Raw genomic sequence first — 22,377 nt, forward strand, 5'->3', positions numbered from 1 at the left:
ACCGAATGTAACGCGTGCCGATCGGAACATGTCGAATAATTAACGTTTGAAAATCAATAAAATTAAATAGACAGGCGAGCTCTGTAGTTAACTCTGAGATATTACAATTTATAGATGATATAAAAAGTTTTAAGAAGTTGTGAACCGAGTGACCGCTTCTCTGAAAGAAGCCTTTTGTAGACATACACAAAAAGCGAACATACATACACACATAGATATAATTTTAATTAGCATAATCTTTTATTTAATAATCCTTTTTAGAATTAGTTCAATCTGGCAATGATAGGTGCTTATCACTCCAGAACAAGCACTAATAGTGCATAAGAAACAAACATTGGAGTTATAATAGCAATACACATGAAAAAATTGGAATGGCTTAAAATATTTCAATATTGGTGTGTATATATATATATATATGATTAGTTTTTTTGGAAAAAGAAATCCAGCAGAGTGCTCAATTAAAAGGAAAATCCGAAATGTAAGAGCGTATTTATATTTTGTGTACAGAAAGTTGTTTAGATGAGACAAATCATTGGTACCGTCGGTTTCAAGCCCGATAATAAGGACCGTTTAAGGTATCCTTATCAAGCTCTCTCCAGCCAATATTCGTCTATTTTATAACCGGAAGTGTGAAATATATATATACCTCGTGAGTTCACGTTTAAATCTCGTTTTGTTAAATCCCCCCCCCCCCGTTTATTTATCGGATGATGATGATTTCATTAACTTTAAATTTAAAATCTTTTATGTTTATGAGGCCACAATAACGGACCAATCCCCAAATACCGGAAAAATATATAGGTATGACAAAAGGCCAATTTAAACAAAGATATTACGCACATATGAGCTCCTTTAGAGCTAAAACAAGGATGAATACAGCATTAGCTACCCGGGTGTGGGAGCTTAAAGAAAAAAACACACCTTTTTCAATAAAATGGAGAAAAATAGAGCACAAACCAGCATACGTCCCGGAATTAAGTCAATGCTCGCTCTGTAATGCAGAAAAATACTACATCCTCCGGGCAATTCATGACCCAAAAATAAAATGTTTAAATGTGAGGAGTGAAGCTTTGAAAAATTGCATACACAGAAGGAAGGGGCTCCTAATAAACTGGATCAATGAAAAGAACAAAACTTAGATGTTGATTTTATATATATATATATATATATATATATATATAAAAAAATTGTAAATACTAAAATGATTAGTTGGTAAACTTGGATTTTAATCGTAATTATATTATAGATTTTAAATTAATGTATTATATATAAATTTTTAAAAATTATACTTTATAAATGTAATTTATAATCTATTTCGAATTTAAAACTATAGAAAAAATATAATAATGTTAATATACTAGGAAAATCACTTAGGATAGATAAATACTCACTTCCCCAAACCTTGAAAGATTTGGACTTTTAAAAAAAGAAAGATTTTTTTACGTATTTCGAAATTTTTAAATGTTATTCGATATAATTAAACGAAAGATGAAAATTAAAAAAAATTTTTTAAACATATTTTAGAAATTTTTAAACGTAATTCGATATAATTAAACGAAAGATTAAGTTTTTAACCGATACCAATATAAATTTTAAGGTTTTTTATGCATAAGAAAAATTAGATTTTTAAATTAATTTGGGTTCAAATTAAAATCGATTTATATAAGGAAAACATTTCTTTTCAAAATTAGATTTTAAATTTAAATAATTCAAAGTTTAAAGTTAATAAATCATCATCGTCGTCCGATAAATAAACGGGGGGGGGGGTAACAAAACAAGATTTAAATGTGAACTCGCGAAGTATATATATTTCACACTTCCGGTTATAAAATAGACGAATATTGGCTGAAGAGAGCTTGATAAGGATACCTTAAATGGTCCTTATTATCGGGCTTGAGACCAACGGTATTAATGATTTGTCTCATCTAACAAAAGTGCTTGATGAGCTAAGAAAGGATCTTAAAGTTTTAAAATCTAGTTAGAATTAAGGAAGTTAAGAGTATTTTTGTGCCTCACATGTTTGGATATTTTTCCTTCTTTAAAACCATATACGTTTTGTCACATTTTTTACAGTACTTTTCCAATAAAAATGTTATATCTTTGTTGAAACAGAAGATTAAGCAATGAAATTTACCATATAAGTGTATTTTTGTGCTAGAAATTAGAATATGCTACTGAAAATCTCCAGAAATTAATGCTTTCCAAATAATCTGCAGTAAAGGCACATAAATATGCTGCAATTCCTTAAAAATGTCATGTATCCATTAAAAGAAATGAAGTTAGAGAACTGAAAGTTGAATTGTAATGCATTTTATGTAAAAATAACTGAGATCGAAATCTAAGACTGTTTAAAAATGAATATATTGTAAACTTATGTAAATGAGGAGTGCGAAACTTTACAAGAATTATGACAGACAAAAATAAATTTTATTTAAAACAAGTGACATCACTAACAAGAAACGTGACGTTTGGAAAAGTATTAAGTATTTCTTTACCCACCTATTTAAATATCAAAAAACACTAAATCTGACAAATCATTTCCGAATTTTGGATGATTTGGTTTTTCTTTTAAATTACATTTCTTGTCCGAGTGATACATTATTTCTTTAAATTCTCCAGTTTAAGACGGGTTTTAATTCTCTACCTGGACTTCAGGTCAAGATGACAGTGTAGTATTCTGATGCTACACTTCACCTTTTCTGCCCTGTCAGTGAAGGAGAAATCCTTCATGACTGAGACAATTATTTTTGTTACTATCCAGATTGCCCATTTTTGGGAAGCTGGATTTTCCCCACATTAAAAGCCGACCTTGTGTCTAACTTTGCCCTCGTGGGGAGGCAAGTAAGTAGGAACTTCACTAGAGACTGAGCACTCCCTACAAATATTTAAATTTTGATTTTGCATTTTTTTTTATATAATTGATTAGATTAGTGTCTATTCAATGATAATCTGCTGAAAAAAATTGCAAAGAAGGCGAAAAAAATATTGGTGGGGGGTACGTGTGAAGCAAAAAAATCATATTTTACATTATAGTTTTTTTTTTTTTTGAACAAAACACTGTTTAACTCACAGTTAAAATCAAATGCAATGGATAGAAGTGCACACATGTTACATATTTACAATTTTCTTGTCTTTTCAACCATATAAATATTTTTTAAATTTGATCAGAAATAACACTGAACTGGTTGGGATTGCTTTAATTACATATTCTCATAACTGAATAGCTCTAATTAAGCTAATTATATTTTGATAATAAAATAGCTCCAACTAAATATGTGAGAAAATTTTTTTATATTCATATTTTCATTTTTATTTTTGATTTTTGATTCGTTCTGAAATAAAAAGTAAAAAAAAAAAAAAAGAAAGCGTTTGTTTACCGCAATGCTATCGCTGATAGTATTGCTGCTATTACAGGCAGTTTTTAGATACTTTTTTTAAAATAGAACGATTTTTTTTTCCAGGTATTATGATTTTAAATTGCTTGGTACTGCAAGAGGATATAAGTTACAATTACACTTTTAATGAATAAAAACACTAAAAAAAAAGATTCATTTAACAGTGAGTGTCCGAAGAAAATGTTTTTCCAAATTTTTCTTATCAAGTTGAAGTCATTTTTTTTTTTTTTTTTTATACAACAAAAAAATATGCACTCAAAAGAATTTCCGACACCCCAAACTATTAAAAATTATATCTCTTTTAGTTATTTTCTAAATTTCATGGCGAAATTTTTAATACAAGCATGCCATGGGCATTTACAAATCAGAGGGGATGGGGGTCATTACAAAGTCTTACCAAAAATGCTATTTTATAATGTTAACATTTTTATCACTTTATTTGCTTCAAACTCTTAAAATATGTAATGTGTATTATGTACTAATTCATTTGAAAGTAAATTTATTACCAAACAAAACGGTGGTATTTTGAGGATTTAAACTGCTTTGGTTTTTAAAATATGACGATTTTAGCAGAACACCATTTGAAATCTGTGATTATCCAAAGCGTTTTATCGTCCATGTATTGCTAGTTATAAAGAAAATTAAAAAAAAAATTGTATTCATAAAGTCTGAAAAAGTTAATAAAAGCATGTTTTATTCCATATGCTAAGTTCATTTGTTTATACTGAACACAATGTATACATCTACAAGAGTTTGCCAAACCAACAGAAGACAATGGTTTTATATAGATTAAATGTTTTCATAAATAGATATCACAAAAGGTAATGCTTTCTTCAAATTTGATATCATTAAAGCAATACAAACGTGCCGATCATTTTGAATCACCTTGTTTTATATTTATTAAAAATTGTTTGCTGTCCAAATGATTTTTCAGATTAATTATTATTTGGGTCTGACTTTGAAAATCTGACAGATTATATATCCCTATATAAAGTCTTTCATATATTTTTGTCATTTTGTGCTTTTAGTCTTCGGTGGAATGTCTTGAAACCTTGAATCTTGGTCATAATAGCATCACCAATGAAGGTATTCATTATTTAAAAGAAGGTCTATTAAAGAACAAATCTCTCATCAGACTTGGTTTGCAAGGAACAAAAGTTTTATGCGAAGGTAAGTTTGTGTGTGTATATTAAGAATCATAATATACTCTTAATTCTAACTTTTTTTGTAGTTTTAATATTTCTTGTCATCTGTAATATAAATCTCATCTGTCTGTTTAAATGTATGTATGTATATTCGTATGTCTGCCTAAAACCTTCGACAGAGGCGATGGATTTTCACGAAATCGGTATCGTTTTTAAGCTCGACCCTTCTTATCGATTGACTAACCTTAATTTAAACCTATGTCACTTGTGGTTTGGCGATGGACACAATGGCAAAGACTCTAGTTTTATTTTTTCATGTTCTTTTCCTCTTTTGCAGTACGGGTTCAAACCTGCCTGCATACTACCATTTAAAAAAATTTTTTTTTTTTTTTTTTTGCTCAACGTACACCCCCAAACACCCGGGCACTCAGGCTAGTCATAATTTTGTTTTATTAAAAAAAAATTTTTTTATTATTATTTTTGCTCAACATACACCCCCAAACACCCGGGCACTCAGGCTAGTCATAATTTTGTTTTATTAAAAAAAAAATTTTTATTATTATTTTTGCTCAACATACACCCCCAAACACCCGGGCACTCAGGCTAGTCATAATTTTGTTTTATTAAAAAAAAATTTTTTATTATTATTTTTGCTCAACATACACCCCCAAACACCCGGGCACTCAGGCTAGTCATAATTTTGTTTTATTAAAAAAAATTTTTTTATTATTATTTTTGCTCAACATACACCCCCAAACACCCGGGTACTCAGGCTAGTCATAATTTTGTTTTATTAAAAAAAAATTTTTTTAGCATAAGTGGGCTTGCTTGTCAATCCTGTCTACTATTGATAATTTGTGACATCAACAATAAACTTTTGCTGAATAAATTAATGGTGACTTGTATAACTTAAAGATTGTGTGTTAATGCAAAACAAGTAGGTCTTCAATTGTTGACTCCTCCAATTTGGGACGTTTCTTTGAATAAACTTCTACATGCTTTCCAAGTTTCCTTTGCTTCATGCTTTTCTGGAAAGATCTCCAATATCCTTTTCTAAAATGACCTCAGCTGGAAACAAGTTAAACTGCAAAACACTGAGCAACATTAAATGTGGCACATCAAATTTTTCACATTTTCAACAGATCAAACTTTGATCCAAAAGATTCTCATAAAGTTAAAAAAGTCAAACTTGGAATTTGCCATGGTTGCTGTAGAGTTAGAATAGTTGGAATACAGGATTCCTATTGCCAAAATTCTAAATGTTTGCTTGCATTTGAATCAATCTCTACATTATAAACTGATTTACATTTTAAGAAGAAACTAATTTGCTTCCATTCATATTACAAATATGACTTTAAAAATAATCAACCTTATTTACATAGATAATTGTTTAAATAAACAATCTTATTCAAACGAGTAACTTACAAGGGTCATTCCAAAAGTAAAGCCTCCTATTTTTTAAATTAAAAATTGTAATGCTATAAAGACAAAAAAGTGGTACCATTGAAACGAATGACTTTTTCTGTTCCAGAATTAATTTTTCTACATCGTCAACATCATTCTCAATGTACTTTTGCCAGGAATACAATGACCATCTCTGTTTCTGATGCACATACTTGACAATGGTCGCTTTCTTTTAGTTTCATGCCATCATTATCTGCACCAGAGAGATGAAACTTTCAGTCATAATAATACAATTTGTTATCCTCTCTGATCCCTTTAGGTGGAATAAAAAATATGAGGCATTACCTTAGGAACGCTTTTTGCATGTTAACTTAAATTATTTTAAATCTGAGTGAGATAATTTGATTTTTCAATTCTATCCTTAGAATTATTTGATCATATCTATATTTTCAAATTCTTTTTTAAAATTATATTTAATGAAATTATAAATTTTGTTTTTGTTTTCACTTTTTATTTTAAGAGATGAATCTGTTTGTTTTTTCTAACTCATACTGTGTTAAATTATTAATAGCAACTTATCTCTAACTTGTTTTTTTTAGTGACAGTTAAGGTCCTTAATGTCTATAATAGAGAAATTTGCTTGATGAAAACTGAACTTAATTCTAGCAATGTCCAGAAGATTCCTAACTGATAAACAATCTATTTATCTTTAACCAGCTATTTCCAATAAAAGCTCAGATTTAGTGTAGCTTTAAAAATGGCTAGATCATTAAAAAAAAATGTGTTCCTTGTCTTTAAATAAATCAACTCAGCTAATATACTTCATCTTTTACAAGAATTTTGAAAATATTCAAGTTATCAGACTGTTCAGGAATCTTCCTCATAATGTATGCGGAAAATTGCTTCTTCAATACAAAATAATAGAACTTCTCAATAATTATTTTATGTTTTCAGTTTAATTTACTTTCATTGCAAATTTTATCTTGCATTAAAAAAGTGAAAATTCTAATGCAATTTCAGGTGCGGTTGCATTAGCGGAATACATAGCAGACAGTTCACGCTTACTACGGATTGATCTTCGTGAAAATGACATTCGTACAGCAGGTCTGATGGCTCTCTCACTTGCACTCAAAGTTAACGAATCTTTGGTACGATTGGAATTAGACAGAAATACTAAAAAAGAAGTTGTAAGTTGATTTTGTTTATCTATATTTAATAAAACCATAACTTGATTTCATTTATCTTTATCTAATGAAACAATCGATTTCGTCTATCTGAATCTAATGAAACAATTTATTTCATTTATCTTCATCTAATGAAACAATTGATTTCATTTATCTTCATCTAACGAAACAATTGATTTCATTTATCTTCATCTAACGAAGCAATTGATTTCATTTATCTTCATCTAACGAAACAATTGATTTCATTTATCTTCATCTAATGAAACAATTGATTTCATTTATCTGAATCTAACGAAGCAATTGATTTCATTTATCTAAATCTGATGAAACAATTGATTTCATCTTCATCTAATGAAACAATTGATTTCATTTATCTTCATCTAACGAAACAATTGATTTCATTTATCTTCATCTAACGAAGCAATTGATTTCATTTATCTTCATCTAACGAAACAATTGATTTCATTTATCTTCATCTAACGAAACAATTGATTTCATTTATCTTCATCTAATGAAACAATTGATTTCATTTATCTTCATCTAAAGAAGCAATTGATTTCATTTATCTTCATCTAACAAAGCAATTGATTTCATTTATCTTCATCTAATGAAACAATTGATTTCATTTATCTTCATCTAAAGAAGCAATTGATTTCATTTATCTTCATCTAACGAAGCAATTGATTTCATTTATCTGAATCTAATGAAACACTTGATTTCATTTACCTTCATCTAATGAAACACTTGATTTCATTTATCTTCATCTAACGAAACAATTGATTTCGTTCATCTTCATCTAACGAAACAATTGATTTCATTTATCTGAATCTAATGAAACAATTGATTTCATTTATCTGAATCTAATGAAACACTTGATTTCATTTATCTTCATCTAACGAAACAATTGATTTCATTCATCTTCATCTAACGATACAATTGATTTCATTTATCTGAATCTAACGAAACAATTGATTTCATTTATCTGAATCTAATGAAACAATTGATTTCACTTATCTTCATCTAACTAAATTGATTTCCTTTATCTGAATCTAATGAAACAATTGATTTCATTTATCTTCATCAAACGAAACAATTGATTTCATTTATCTTCATCTAACGAAACAATTGATTTCATTTATCTTCATCTAACGAAACAATTGATTTCATTTATCTTCATCTAACGAAACAATTGATTTCATTTATCTTCATCTAACGAAACAATTGATTTCATTTATCTGAATCTAATGAAACTATTGATTTCATTTATCTTCATCTAACGAAACAATTGATTTCATTTATCTGAATCTAATGAAACAATTGATTTCATTTATCTTCATCTAACGAAACAATTGATTTCATTTATCTTCATCTAACGAAACAATTGATTTCATTCATCTTCATCTAACGAAACAATTGATTTCATTTATCTTCATCTAACGACACAATTGATTTCATTTATCTTCATCTAACGAAACAATTGATTTCATTCATCTTCATCTAACGAAACAATTGATTTCATTCATCTTCATCTAACGAAACAATTGATTTCATTTATCTTCATCTAACGAAACAATTGATTTCATTTATCTTCATCTAACGAAACAATTGATTTCATTTATCTTCATCTAACGAAACAATTGATTTCATTTATCTTCATCTAACGAAACAATTGATTTCATTTATCTGAATCTAACGAAACAATTGATTTCATTTATCTGAATCTAACGAAACAATTGATTTCATTTATCTTCATCTAACGAAACAATTGATTTCATTTATCTTCATCTAACTAAATTGATTTCATTTATCTGAATCTAATGAAACAATTGATTTCATTTATCTTCATCTAATGAAACAATTGATTTCATTTATCTTCATCTAACGAAACAATTGATTTCATTTATCTTCATCTAACGAAACAATTGATTTCATTTATCTTCATCTAACGAAAATATTGATTTCATTTATCTTCATCTAATGAAACAATTGATTTCATTTATCTTCATCTAAAGAAGCAATTGATTTCATTTATCTTCATCTAACAAAGCAATTGATTTCATTTATCTTCATCTAATGAAACAATTGATTTCATTTATCTTCATCTAAAGAAGCAATTGATTTCATTTATCTGAATCTAATGAAACACTTGATTTCATTTACCTTCATCTAATGAAACACTTGATTTCATTTATCTTCATCTAACGAAACAATTGATTTCGTTCATCTTCATCTAACGATACAATTGATTTCATTTATCTGAATCTAATGAAACAATTGATTTCATTTATCTGAATCTAATGAAACACTTGATTTCATTTATCTTCATCTAACGAAACAATTCATTTCATTCATCTTCATCTAACGATACAAGTGATTTCATTTATCTGAATCTAATGAAACAATTGATTTCACTTATCTTCATCTAACTAAATTGATTTCCTTTATCTGAATCTAATGAAACAATTGATTTCATTTATCTTCATCTAACGAAACAATTGATTTCATTTATCTGAATCTAATGAAACAATTGATTTCATTTATCTTCATCTAACGAAACAATTGATTTCATTTATCTTCATCTAACGAAACAATTGATTTCATTAATCTTCATCTAACGAAACAATTGATTTCATTTATCTTCATCTAACGACACAATTGATTTCATTTATCTTCATCTAACGAAACAATTGATTTCATTCATCTTCATCTAACGAAACAATTGATTTCATTTATCTTCATCTAACGAAACAATTGATTTCATTTATCTTCATCTAACGAAACAATTGATTTCATTTATCTTCATCTAACGAAACAATTGATTTCATTTATCTTCATCTAACTAAATTGATTTCATTTATCTGAATCTAATGACACAATTGATTTCATTTATCTTCATCTAACGAAACAATTGATTTCATTTATCTGAATCTAACTAAATTGATTTCATTTATCTGAATCTAATGAAACACTTGATTTCATTTATCTGAATGTAACGAAACAATTGATTTCATTTATCTAAATCTAACGAAACAATTGATTTCATTTATCTTCATCTAACTAAATTGATTTCCTTTATCTGAATCTAATGAAACAATTGATTTCATTTATCTTCATCTAACGAAACAATTGATTTCATTTATCTTCATCTAACGAAACAATTGATTTCATTTATCTTAATCTGATGAAACAATTGATTTCATTTATCTTCATCTAACTAAATTGATTTCATTTATCTGAATCTAATGAAACAATTGATTTCATTTATCTTCATCTGATGAAACAATTGATTTCATTCATCTTCATCTAACGAAACAATTGATTTCATTTATCTTCATCTAACGAAACAATTGATTTCATTTATCTTCATCTAACTAAATTGATTTCATTTATCTGAATCTAATGAAACAATTGATTTCATTTATCTTCATCTAACAAAACACTTGATTTCATTTATCTTCATCTAACGAAACAATTGATTTCATTTATCTTCATCTGATGAAACAATTGATTTCATTTATCTTCATCTGATGAAACAATTGATTTCATTCATCTTCATCTGATGAAACAATTGATTTCATTTATCTTCATCTGATGAAACAATTGATTTCATTTATCTTCATCTGATGAAACAATTGATTTCATTTATCTTCATCTGATGAAACAATTGATTTCATTTATCTTCATCTGATGAAGCAATTGATTTCATTTATCTTCGTCCAATGAAACAATTGATTTCATTTATCTTCATCTAATGAAAAACTTGATTTCATTTATCTTCATCTAATGAAACAATTGATTTCATTTATCTTCATCTGATGAAACACTTGATTTCATTTATCTTCATCTGATGAAACACTTGATTTCATTTATCTTCATCTGATGAAACACTTGATTTCATTTATCTTCATCTAATGAAACAACTGATTTCATTTATCTTCATCTCACGAAACACTTGATTTCATTTATCTTCATCTAACGAAACAATTGATTTCATTTATCTTCATCTAACGAAACAATTGATTTCATTTATCTTCATCTCACGAAACAATTGATTTCATTTATCTAAATCTGATGAAACACTTGATTCCATTTATCTAAATCTGATGAAACAATTGATTTCTTTTATCTTCATCTCACGAAACAATTGATTTCATTTATCTAAATCTGATGAAACAATTCGTTTCATTTATCTAAATCTGATGAAACAGTTGAGTTCATTCATCTAAATCTGATGAAACAATTGATTTCATTTATCTTCATCTGATGAAACAATTGATTTCATTTATCTTTATCTGATAAAGCAATTGATTTCATTTATCTTTATCTGATGAAGCAATTGATTTCATTTATCTTTATCTGATGAAGCAATTGATTTCATTTATCTTCATCTGATGTCGCAATTGATTTCATTTATCTTCATCTAATGAAGCAATTAATTTCATTTATCTTTATCTGATGTCGCAATTGATTTCATTTATCTTCATCTGATGTCGCAATTGATTTCATTTATCTTCATCTAATGAAGCAATTAATTTCATTTATCTTTATCTGATGAAGCAATTGATTTCATTTATCTTCATCTAATGAAGCAATTAATTTCATTTATCTTAATCTGATGAAGCAATTGATTTCATTTATCTTCATCTGATGTCGCAATTGATTTCATTTATCTTCATCTAATGAAGCAATTAATTTCATTTATCTTTATCTGATAAAGCAATTGATTTCATTTATCTTCATCTAATGAAGCAATTAATTTCATTTATCTTTATCTGATGAAGCAATTGATTTCATTTATCTTCATCTAATGAAGCAATTAATTTCATTTATCTTTATCTGATGAAGCAATTGATTTCATTTATCTTCATCTGATGTCGCAATTGATTTCATTTATCTTCATCTAATGAAGCAATTAATTTCATTTATCTTTATCTGATGTCGCAATTGATTTCATTTATCTTCATCTGATGTCGCAATTGATTTCATTTATCTTCATCTAATGAAGCAATTAATTTCATTTATCTTTATCTGATGAAGCAATTGATTTCATTTATCTTCATCTAATGAAGCAATTAATTTCATTTATCTTTATCTGATGAAGCAATTGATTTCATTTATCTTCATCTGATGTCGCAATTGATTTCATTTATCTTCATCTAATGAAGCAATTAATTTCATTTATCTTTATCTGATGTCGCAATTGATTTCATTTATCTTCATCTGATGTCGCAATTGATTTCATTTATCTTTATCTGATGTCGCAATTGATTTCATTTATCTTCATCTGATGTCGCAATTAATTTCATTTATCTTCATCTGATGTCGCAATTGATTTCATTTATCTTCATCTAATGAAGCAATTGATTTCATTTATCTTTATCTGATGTCGCAATTGATTTCATTTATCTTCATCTGATGTCGCAATTGATTTCATTTATCTTCATCTAATGAAGCAATTAATTTCATTTATCTTCATCTAATGAAGCAATTGATTTCATTTATCTTTATCTAATGAAGCAATTGATTTCATTTATCTTCATCTGATGAAGCAATTAATTTCATTTATCTTTATCTGATGTCGCAATTGATTTCATTTATCTTCATCTGATGTCGCAATTAATTTCATTTATCTTCATCTGATGTCGCAATTGATTTCATTTATCTTTATCTGATGTCGCAATTGATTTCATTTATCTTCATCTGATGTCGCAATTGATTTCATTTATCTTCATCTAATGAAGCAATTAATTTCATTTATCTTCATCTAATGAAGCAATTGATTTCATTTATCTTTATCTAATGAAGCAATTGATTTCATTTATCTTCATCTAATGAAGCAATTGATTTCATTTATCTTTATCTGATGAAGCAATTGATTTCATTTATCTTCATCTGATGAAGCAATTGATTTCATTTATCTTCATCTAATGAAGCAATTAATTTCATTTATCTTCATCTAACAAAGCAATTGATTTCATTTATCTTCATCTAACAAAACAATTGCTTTCATTTATCTTCATCTAACAAAACAATTGCTTTCATTTATCTTCATCTGATGAAGCAATTGATTTCATTTATCTTCATCTAACGAAACGATTTATTTATCTGAATCTAGGAAAAAACTTGATTTCATTTATCTGAATCTAGTGAAACACTTGATTTCATTTATCTTCATCTAACGTAACAATTGATTTCATTTATCTTCATCTAACTAAATTGATTTCATTTATCTGAATCTAACGAAACACTTGATTTCATTTATCTGAATCTAACGAAACACTTGATTTCATTTATCTTCATCTAACGAAACAATTGATTTCATTTATCTAAATCTGATGAAACAATTGGTTTCATTTATCTAAATCTGATGAAACAATTGGTTTCATTTATATAAATCTGATGAAACAATTGAGTTCATTCATCTAAATCTGATGAAACAATTGATTTCATTTATTTTCATCTGATGAAACAATTGATTTCACTTATCTTCATCTGATGAAGCAATTGGTTTCATTTATCTTCATCTGATGAAGCAATTGATTTCATTTATCTTCATCTGCTGAAGCAATAGATTTCATTTATCTTCATCTGATGAAGCAATTGATTTCATTTATCTTTATCTGATGAAGCAATTGATTTCATTTATCTTTATCTGATGAAGCAATTGATTTCATTTATCTTTATCTGATGAAGCAATTGATTTCATTTATCTTTATTCGATGAAGCAATTGATTTCATTTATCTTTATCTGATGAAGCAATTGATTTATTTTATCTTCATCTGATGTCGCAATTGATTTATTTATCTTCATCTGATGTCGCAATTGATTTCATTTATCTTCATCTGATGAAGCAATTGATTTCATTTATCTTCATCTAATGAAGCAATTAATTTCATTTATCTTCATCTAACAAAGCAATTGATTTCATTTATCTTCATCAAACAAAACAATTGCTTTCATTTATCTTCATCTGATGAAGCAATTGATTTCATTTATCTTCATCTGATGAAACACTTGATTTCATTCATCTTCATCTAATGAAACACTTTATTTCATTTATTTTCATCTCACGAAACAATTGATTTCATTTATGTTCATCTGACGAAACAATTGATTTCATTCATCTTCATCTAATGAAACACTTGATTTAATTTATTTTCATCTAACGAAACAATTGATTTCATTTATTTTCATCTAATGAAACAATTGATTTCATTTATCTAAATCTGATGAAACAATTGATTTCATTTATCTTTATCTGATGAAGCAATTGATTTCATTTATCTTTATCTGATGAAACAATTGATTTCATATATCTTCATCTCACGAAACAATTGATTTCATTTATCTTCATCTCATGAAACAATTGATTTCATTTATCTTCATCTGACGAAACAATTCGTTTCATTTATCTTCATCTCACGAAACAATTGATTTCATTTATCTTCATCTGATGAAACAATTGGTTTCATTTATCTAAATCTGATGAAACAATTGAGTTCATTCATCTAAATCTGATGAAACAATTGATTTCATTTATTTTCATCTGATGAAACAATTGATTTCACTTATCTTCATCTGATGAAGCAATTGATTTCATTTATCTTCATCTGATGAAGCAATTGATTTCATTTATCTTCATCTGCTGAAGCAATAGATTTCATTTATCTTCATCTGATGAAGCAATTGATTTCATTTATCTTTATCTGATGAAGCAATTGATTTCATTTATCTTTATCTGATGAAGCAATTGATTTCATTTATCTTTATCTGATGAAGCAATTGATTTCATTTATCTTTATTCGATGAAGCAATTGATTTCATTTATCTTTATCTGATGAAGCAATTGATTTCATTTATCTTCATCTGATGTCGCAATTGATTTATTTATCTTCATCTGATGTCGCAATTGATTTCATTTATCTTCATCTGATGAAGCAATTGATTTCATGTATCTTCATCTAATGAAGCAATTAATTTCATTTATCTTCATCTAACAAAGCAATTGATTTCATTTATCTTCATCAAACAAAACAATTGCTTTTATTTATCTTCATCTGATGAAGCAATTGATTTCATTTATCTTCATCTAACGAAACGATTTATTTATCTGAATCTAGTGAAACACTTGATTTCATTTATCTGAATCTAGTGAAACACTTGATTTCATTTATCTTCATCTAACGAAACAATTGATTTCATTTATCTTCATCTAACTAAATTGATTTCATTTATCTGAATCTAACGAAACACTTGATTTCATTTATCTTCATCTGATGAAACAATTGGTTTGATTTATCTTCATCTCACGAAACAATTGATTTCATTTATCTAAATCTGATGAAACAATTGGTTTCATTTATCTAAATCTGATGAAACAATTGAGTTCATTCATCTAAATCTGATGAAACAATTGATTTCATTTATCTTCATCTGATGAAGCAATTGATTTCATTTATCTTTATCTGATGAAGCAATTGATTTCATTTATCTTTATCTGATGAAGCAATTGATTTCATTTATCTTTATCTGATGAAGCAATTGATTTCATTTATCTTTATCTGATGAAGCAATTGATTTCATTTATCTTTATCTGATGAAGCAATTGATTTCATTTATCTTTATCTGATGAAGCAATTGATTTCATTTATCTTTATCCGATGAAGCAATTGATTTCATTTATCTTTATCCGATGAAGCAATTGATTTCATTTATCTTCATCTGATGTCGCAATTGATTCATTTATCTTCATCTGATGTCGCAATTGATTTCATTTATCTTCATCTGATGTCGCAATTGATTTCATTTATCTTCATCTGATGAAGCAATTGATTTCATTTATCTTCATCTGATGAAGCAATTGATTTCATTTATCTTCATCTGATGAAGCAATTGATTTCATTTATCTTCATCTGATGAAGCAATTAATTTCATTTATCTTCATCTAACAAAGCAATTTATTTCATTTATCTTCATCTAACAAAACAATTGCTTTCATTTATCTTCATCTGATGAAGCAATTGATTTCATTTATCTTCATCTAACGAAACGATTTATTTATCTGAATCTAGTGAAACACTTGATTTCATTTATCTGAATCTAGTGAAACACTTGATTTCATTTATCTTCATCTAATGAAACAAGTGATTTCATTTATCAGAATCTAAGGAAACCGTGATATCATTTATCTTAATCTAACAAAAAAATTGATTTCATTTATCTTCATCTGATGAAAAAATTGATTTCATTTAGCGTCATCTATCGAAACAATTGATTTCATTTATCTTCATCTGATGAAACAATGATTTAATTTATTTTCATCTAACGAAACAACTGATTTCATTTATCTTTATCTGATGAAACAATTGATTTCATTTATCTTCATCTAACGAAACAATTGATTTCATTTATCTTCATCTAACGAAACAATTGATTTCATTTATTTTCATCAAACGAAACAATTGATTTAATTTATTTTCATCTAATGAATCAATTGATTTCATTTATCTTCATCTGATGAAGCAATTGATTTCATTTATCTTCATCTAACGAAACAATTGATTTCATTTATCTTCATCTAACGAAACAATTAATTTCATTTATCTTCATCTGATGAAGAAATTAATTACATTTATCTTCATCTGATGAAACAATTGATTTCATTTATCTTCATCTGATGAAACAATTGATTTCATTTATCTTCATCTGATGAAACAATTGATTTCATTTATCTTAGTCTGATGAAACAATTGATTTCATTTATCTAAATCAGATGAAACAATTGATTTCATTTATCTGAATCTGATGAAGCAATTGATTTCATTTATCTGAATCTGATGAACAATTGATTTCATTTATCTGAATCTGATGAAACAATTGATTTCATTTATCTGAATCAGATGAAATAATTGATTTCATTTATTTGAATCTGATAAAACAATTGATTTCATTTATCATAATCTGATGAAATAATTGATTTCATTGATTTGAATCTGATGAAACAATTGATTTCATTGATTTGAATCTGATGAAACAATTGATTTCATTTATTTGAATCTGATGAAGCAATTGCTTTTATTTATCTTCATCTGATGAAGCAATTGATTTCATTTATCTTCATCTAATGAAACAATTGATTTCATTTTTCTTTATCTAATGACGCAATTGATTTCATTTATCTGAATCTGATGAAGCAATTGATTTCATTTATCTGAATCTGATGAAGCAATTGGTTTCATTTATCTGAATCTAATGAAGCAATTGATTTCATTTATCTTCATCTGATGAAACAATTGATTTCATTTATCTTCATCTGATGAAACAATTGATTTCATTTATCTTCATCTGATGAAGCAATTGATTTCATTTATCTTCATCCAATGAGAAAATTGATTTTATTTATCTTCATCTAATGAAACACTTGATTTCATTTATCTTCATCTAATGAAACAATTGATTTCATTTATCAACATCTGATGAAACACTTGATTTCATTTATCTTCATCTGATGAAACACTTGATTTCATTTATCTTCATCTAATGAAACAACTGATTTCATTTATCTTCATCTCACGAAACAATTGATTTCATTTATCTTCATCTTACGAAACACTTGATTTCATTTATCTTCATCTAACGAAACAATTGATTTCATTTATCTTCATCTCACGAAACAATTGATTTCATTTATTTTCATCTGACGAAACAATTGATTTCATTCATCTTCATCTAATGAAACACTTGATTTCATTTATCTTCATCTAATGAAACACTTGATTTCATTTATCTTCATCTAAAGAAACACTTGATTTCATTTATCTTCATCTAACGAAACAATTGATTTCATTTATCTTCATCTAACGGAACAATTGATTTCATTTATCTAAATCTGATGAAACAATTGATTTCATTCATCTTCATCTAATGAAACACTTGATTTCATTTATTTTCATCTAACGAAACAATTGATTTCATTTATCTTCATCTCACGAAACAATTGATTTCATTCATCTTCATCTAATGAAACAATTGATTTCATTTATCTAAATCTGATGAAACAATTGATTTCATTTATCTTCATCTAACGAAACAATTGATTATATTTATCTTCATCTGATGAAGCAATTGATTTCATTTATCTTCATCTGATGTAACAATTGGTTTCATTTATCTTCATCTCACGAAACAATTGATTTCATTTATCTAAATCTGATGAAACAATTGGTTTCATTTATCTAAATCTGATGAAACAATTGATTTCATTTATTTTCATCTGATGAAACAATTGATTTCACTTATCTTCATCTGATGAAGCAATTGATTTCATTTATCTTCATCTGCTGAAGCAATAGATGTCATTTATCTTCATCTGATGAAGCAATTGATTTCATTTATCTTTATCTGATGAAGCAATTGATTTCATTTATCTTTATCTGATGAAGCAATTGATTTCATTTATCTTTATCTGATGAAGCAATTGATTTCATTTATCTTTATCCGATGAAGCAATTGATTTCATTTATCTTTATCTGATGAAGCAATTGATTTCATTTAATTTCATCTGATGTCACAATTGATTCATTTATCTTCATCTGATGTCGCAATTGATTCATTTATCTTCATCTGATGTCGCAATTGATTCATTTATCTTCATCTGATGAAGCAATTGATTTCATTTATCTTCATCTAATGAAGCAATTGATTTCATTTATCTTCATCTAACAAAGCAATTGATTTCATTTATCTGAATCTAGTGAAACACTTGATTTCATTTATCTGAATCTAGTGAAACACTTGATTTCATTTATCTTCATCTAACGAAACGATTTATTTATCTGAATCTAGTGAAACACTTGATTTCATTTATCTGAATCTAGTGAAACACTTGATTTCATTTATCTTCATCTAACGAAACAATTGATTTCATTTATCTTCATCTAATGAAACAATTGATTTCATTTATCTTCATCTAACTAAATTGATTTCATTTATCTGAATCTAACGAAACACTTGATTTCATTTATCTTCATCTAACGAAACAATTGATTTCATTTATCAGAATCTAAGGAAACACTTGATATCATTTATCTTAATCTAACAAAAAAATTGATTTCATTTATCTTCATCTGATGAAAAAATTGATTTCATTTATCGTCATCTAACGAAACAATTGATTTCATTTATCTTCATCTGATGAAACAATGATTTAATTTATTTTCATCTAACGAAACAACTGATTTCATTTATCTTCATCTGATGAAACAATTGATTTCATTTATCTTCATCTAACGAAACAATTGATTTCATTTATCTTCATCTAACGAAACAATTGATTTCATTTATCTTCATCTAACGAAACAATTGATTTCATTTATCTTCATCTAACGAAACAATTGATTTCATTTATTTTCATCAAACAAAACAATTGATTTAATTTATTTTCATCTAACGAAACAATTGATTTCATTTATCTTCATCTAACGAAACAATTGATTTCATTTATCTTCATCTGATGAAGAAATTAATTACATTCATCTTCATCTGATGAAACAATTGATTTCATTTATCTTAATCTGATGAAACAATTGATTTCATTTATCTTCATCTGAGGAAACAATTGATTTCATTTATCTTCATCCGATGAAACAATTGATTTCATTTATCTGAATCTGATGAAGCAATTGATTTCATTTATCTTCATCTGATGAAGCAATTGATTTCATTTATCTTCATCCAATGAAACAATTGATTTCATTTATCTTCATCTAATGAAACAATTGATTTCATTTATCTTAATCTGATGAAACAATTGGTTTCATTTATTTTCATCTAATGAAACAATTGATTTCATTTATTTTCATCTAATGAAACAATTGATTTCATTTATCTTCATCCAATGAAACAATTGATTTCATTTATCTGAATCTGATGAAACAATTGATTTCATCTTCATCTAATGAAACAATTGATTTCATTTATTTTCATCTAACGAAACAATTGATTTCATTTATCTTCATCTCACGAAACAATTGATTTCATTTATCTAAATCTAATGAAACAATTGGTTTCATTTATCTAAATCTGATAAAACAATTGATTTCATTTATCTAAATCTGATGAAACAATTTATTTCATTTATCTTCATCTAATGAAACAATTGATTTCATTGATTTTAATCTAACGAAACAATTGATTTCATTTATCTTAATCTGATGAAACAATTGATTTCATTTATCTAAATCTGATGAAACAATTGGTTTCAATTATCAAAATCTGATGAAACAATTGGTTTCATTTATCTAAATCTGATGAAACAATTGGTTTCATTTATCTTCATCTGATTAAACAATTGATTTCATTTATCTTAGTCTGATGAAACAATTGATTTCATTTATCTAAATCAGATGAAACAATTGATTTCTATTTATCTGAATCTGATGAAGCAATTGATTTCATTTATCTGAATCTCATGAACAATTGATTTCATTTATCTGAATCTGATGAAACAATTGATTTCATTTATCTGAATCAGATGAAATAATTGATTTCATTTATCTGAATCTGATAAAACAATTGATTTCATTTATCGTAATCTGATGAAATAATTGATTTCATTGATTTGAATCTGATGAAACAATTGATTTCATTGATTTGAATCTGATGAAACAATTGATTTCATTTATTTGAATCTGATGAAGCAATTGCTTTTATTTATCTTCATCTGATGAAGCAATTGATTTCATTTATCTTCATCTAATGAAACAATTGATTTCATTTGTCTTTATCTAATGAAGCAATTGATTTCATTTATCTGAATCTGATGAAGCAATTGATTTCATTTATCTGAATCTGATGAAGCAATGGGTTTCATTCATCTGAATCTAATGAAGCAATTGATTTCATTTATCTTCATCTGATGAAACAATTGATTTCATTTATCTTCATCTGATGAAACAATTGATTTCATTTGTCTTTATCTAATGAAGCAATTGATTTCATTTATCTGAATCTGATGAAACAATTGATTTCATTTATCTGAATCTGATGAAACAATTGATTTCATTTATCTGAATCTGATGAAGCAATTGATTTCATTTATCTGAATCTGATGAAGCAATTGGTTTCATTCATCTGAATCTAATGAAGCAATTGATTTCATTTATCTTCATCTGATGAAACAATTGATTTCATTTATCTTCATCTGATGAAACAATTGATGTCATTTATCTTCATCTGATTAAACACTTGATTTCATTTATCTTCATCTGATGAAGCAATTGATTTCATTTATCTTCATCCAATGAAACAATTGATTTCATTTATCTTCATCTAATGAAACACTTGATTTCATTTATCTTCATCTAATGAAACAATTGATTTCATTTATCTTCATCTGATGAAACACTTGATTTCATTTATCTTCATCTGATGAAACACTTGATTTCATTTATCTTCATCTGATGAAACACTTGATTTCATTTATCTTCATCTGATGAAACACTTGATTTCATTTATCTTCATCTAATGAAACAACTGATTTCATTTATCTTCATCTCACGACACAATTGATTTCATTTATCTTCATCTTACGAAACACTTGATTTCATTTATCTTCATCTAACGAAACAATTGATTTCATTTATGTTCATCTCACGAAACAATTGATTTGATTTATCTTCATCTGACGAAACAATTGATTTCATTTATTTTCATCTCACGAAACAATTGGTTTCATTTATCTAAATCTAACGAAACAATTGATTTCATTTATCTTCATCTAACGAAACAATTGATTTCATTTATCTTCATCTGATGAAACAATTGGTTTCATTTATCTTCATCTCACGAAACAATTGGTTTCATTTATCTAAATCTGATGAAACAATTGAGTTCATATATCTTCATCTCACGAAACAATTGGTTTCATTTATCTAAATCTAACGAAACAATTGATTTCATTAATCTTCATCTAACGAAACAATTGATTTCATTTATCTTCATCTGATGAAACAATTGGTTTCATTTATCTTCATCTCACGAAACAATTGGTTTCATTTATCTAAATCTGATGAAACAATTGAGTTCATTCATCTAAATCTGATGAAACAATTGATTTCATTTATTTTCATCTGATGAAACAATTGATTTCACTTATCTTCATCTGATGAAGCAATTGATTTCATTTATCTTCATCTGATGAAGCAATTGATTTCATTTATCTTCATCTGCTGAAGCAATAGATTTCATTT

General features: G+C 26.6%; 1 protein-coding gene across 3 annotated transcripts in view; it reads left to right on the forward strand.

Annotated features, from left to right (window-relative positions):
* Positions 1 to 22,377, forward strand: part of LOC145293819 (uncharacterized) — a 248,040-nt gene that overhangs the window by 179,018 nt on the left and 46,645 nt on the right. For all 3 annotated transcript variants that reach the window (XM_080140444.1, XM_080140445.1, XM_080140446.1), the window contains 2 exons: positions 4,424 to 4,565; positions 6,965 to 7,131. In XM_080140444.1, the coding sequence (XP_079996570.1) occupies positions 4,424 to 4,565; positions 6,965 to 7,131 (309 nt within the window). The remainder of the gene's footprint in view (positions 1 to 4,423; positions 4,566 to 6,964; positions 7,132 to 22,377) is intronic.

Source organism: Euprymna scolopes, chromosome 15 (genome assembly GCF_053919585.1).
Source record: "Euprymna scolopes isolate OS-2025 chromosome 15, ASM5391958v1, whole genome shotgun sequence".
Taxonomy (NCBI): Eukaryota; Metazoa; Mollusca; class Cephalopoda; order Sepiida; family Sepiolidae; genus Euprymna; species Euprymna scolopes.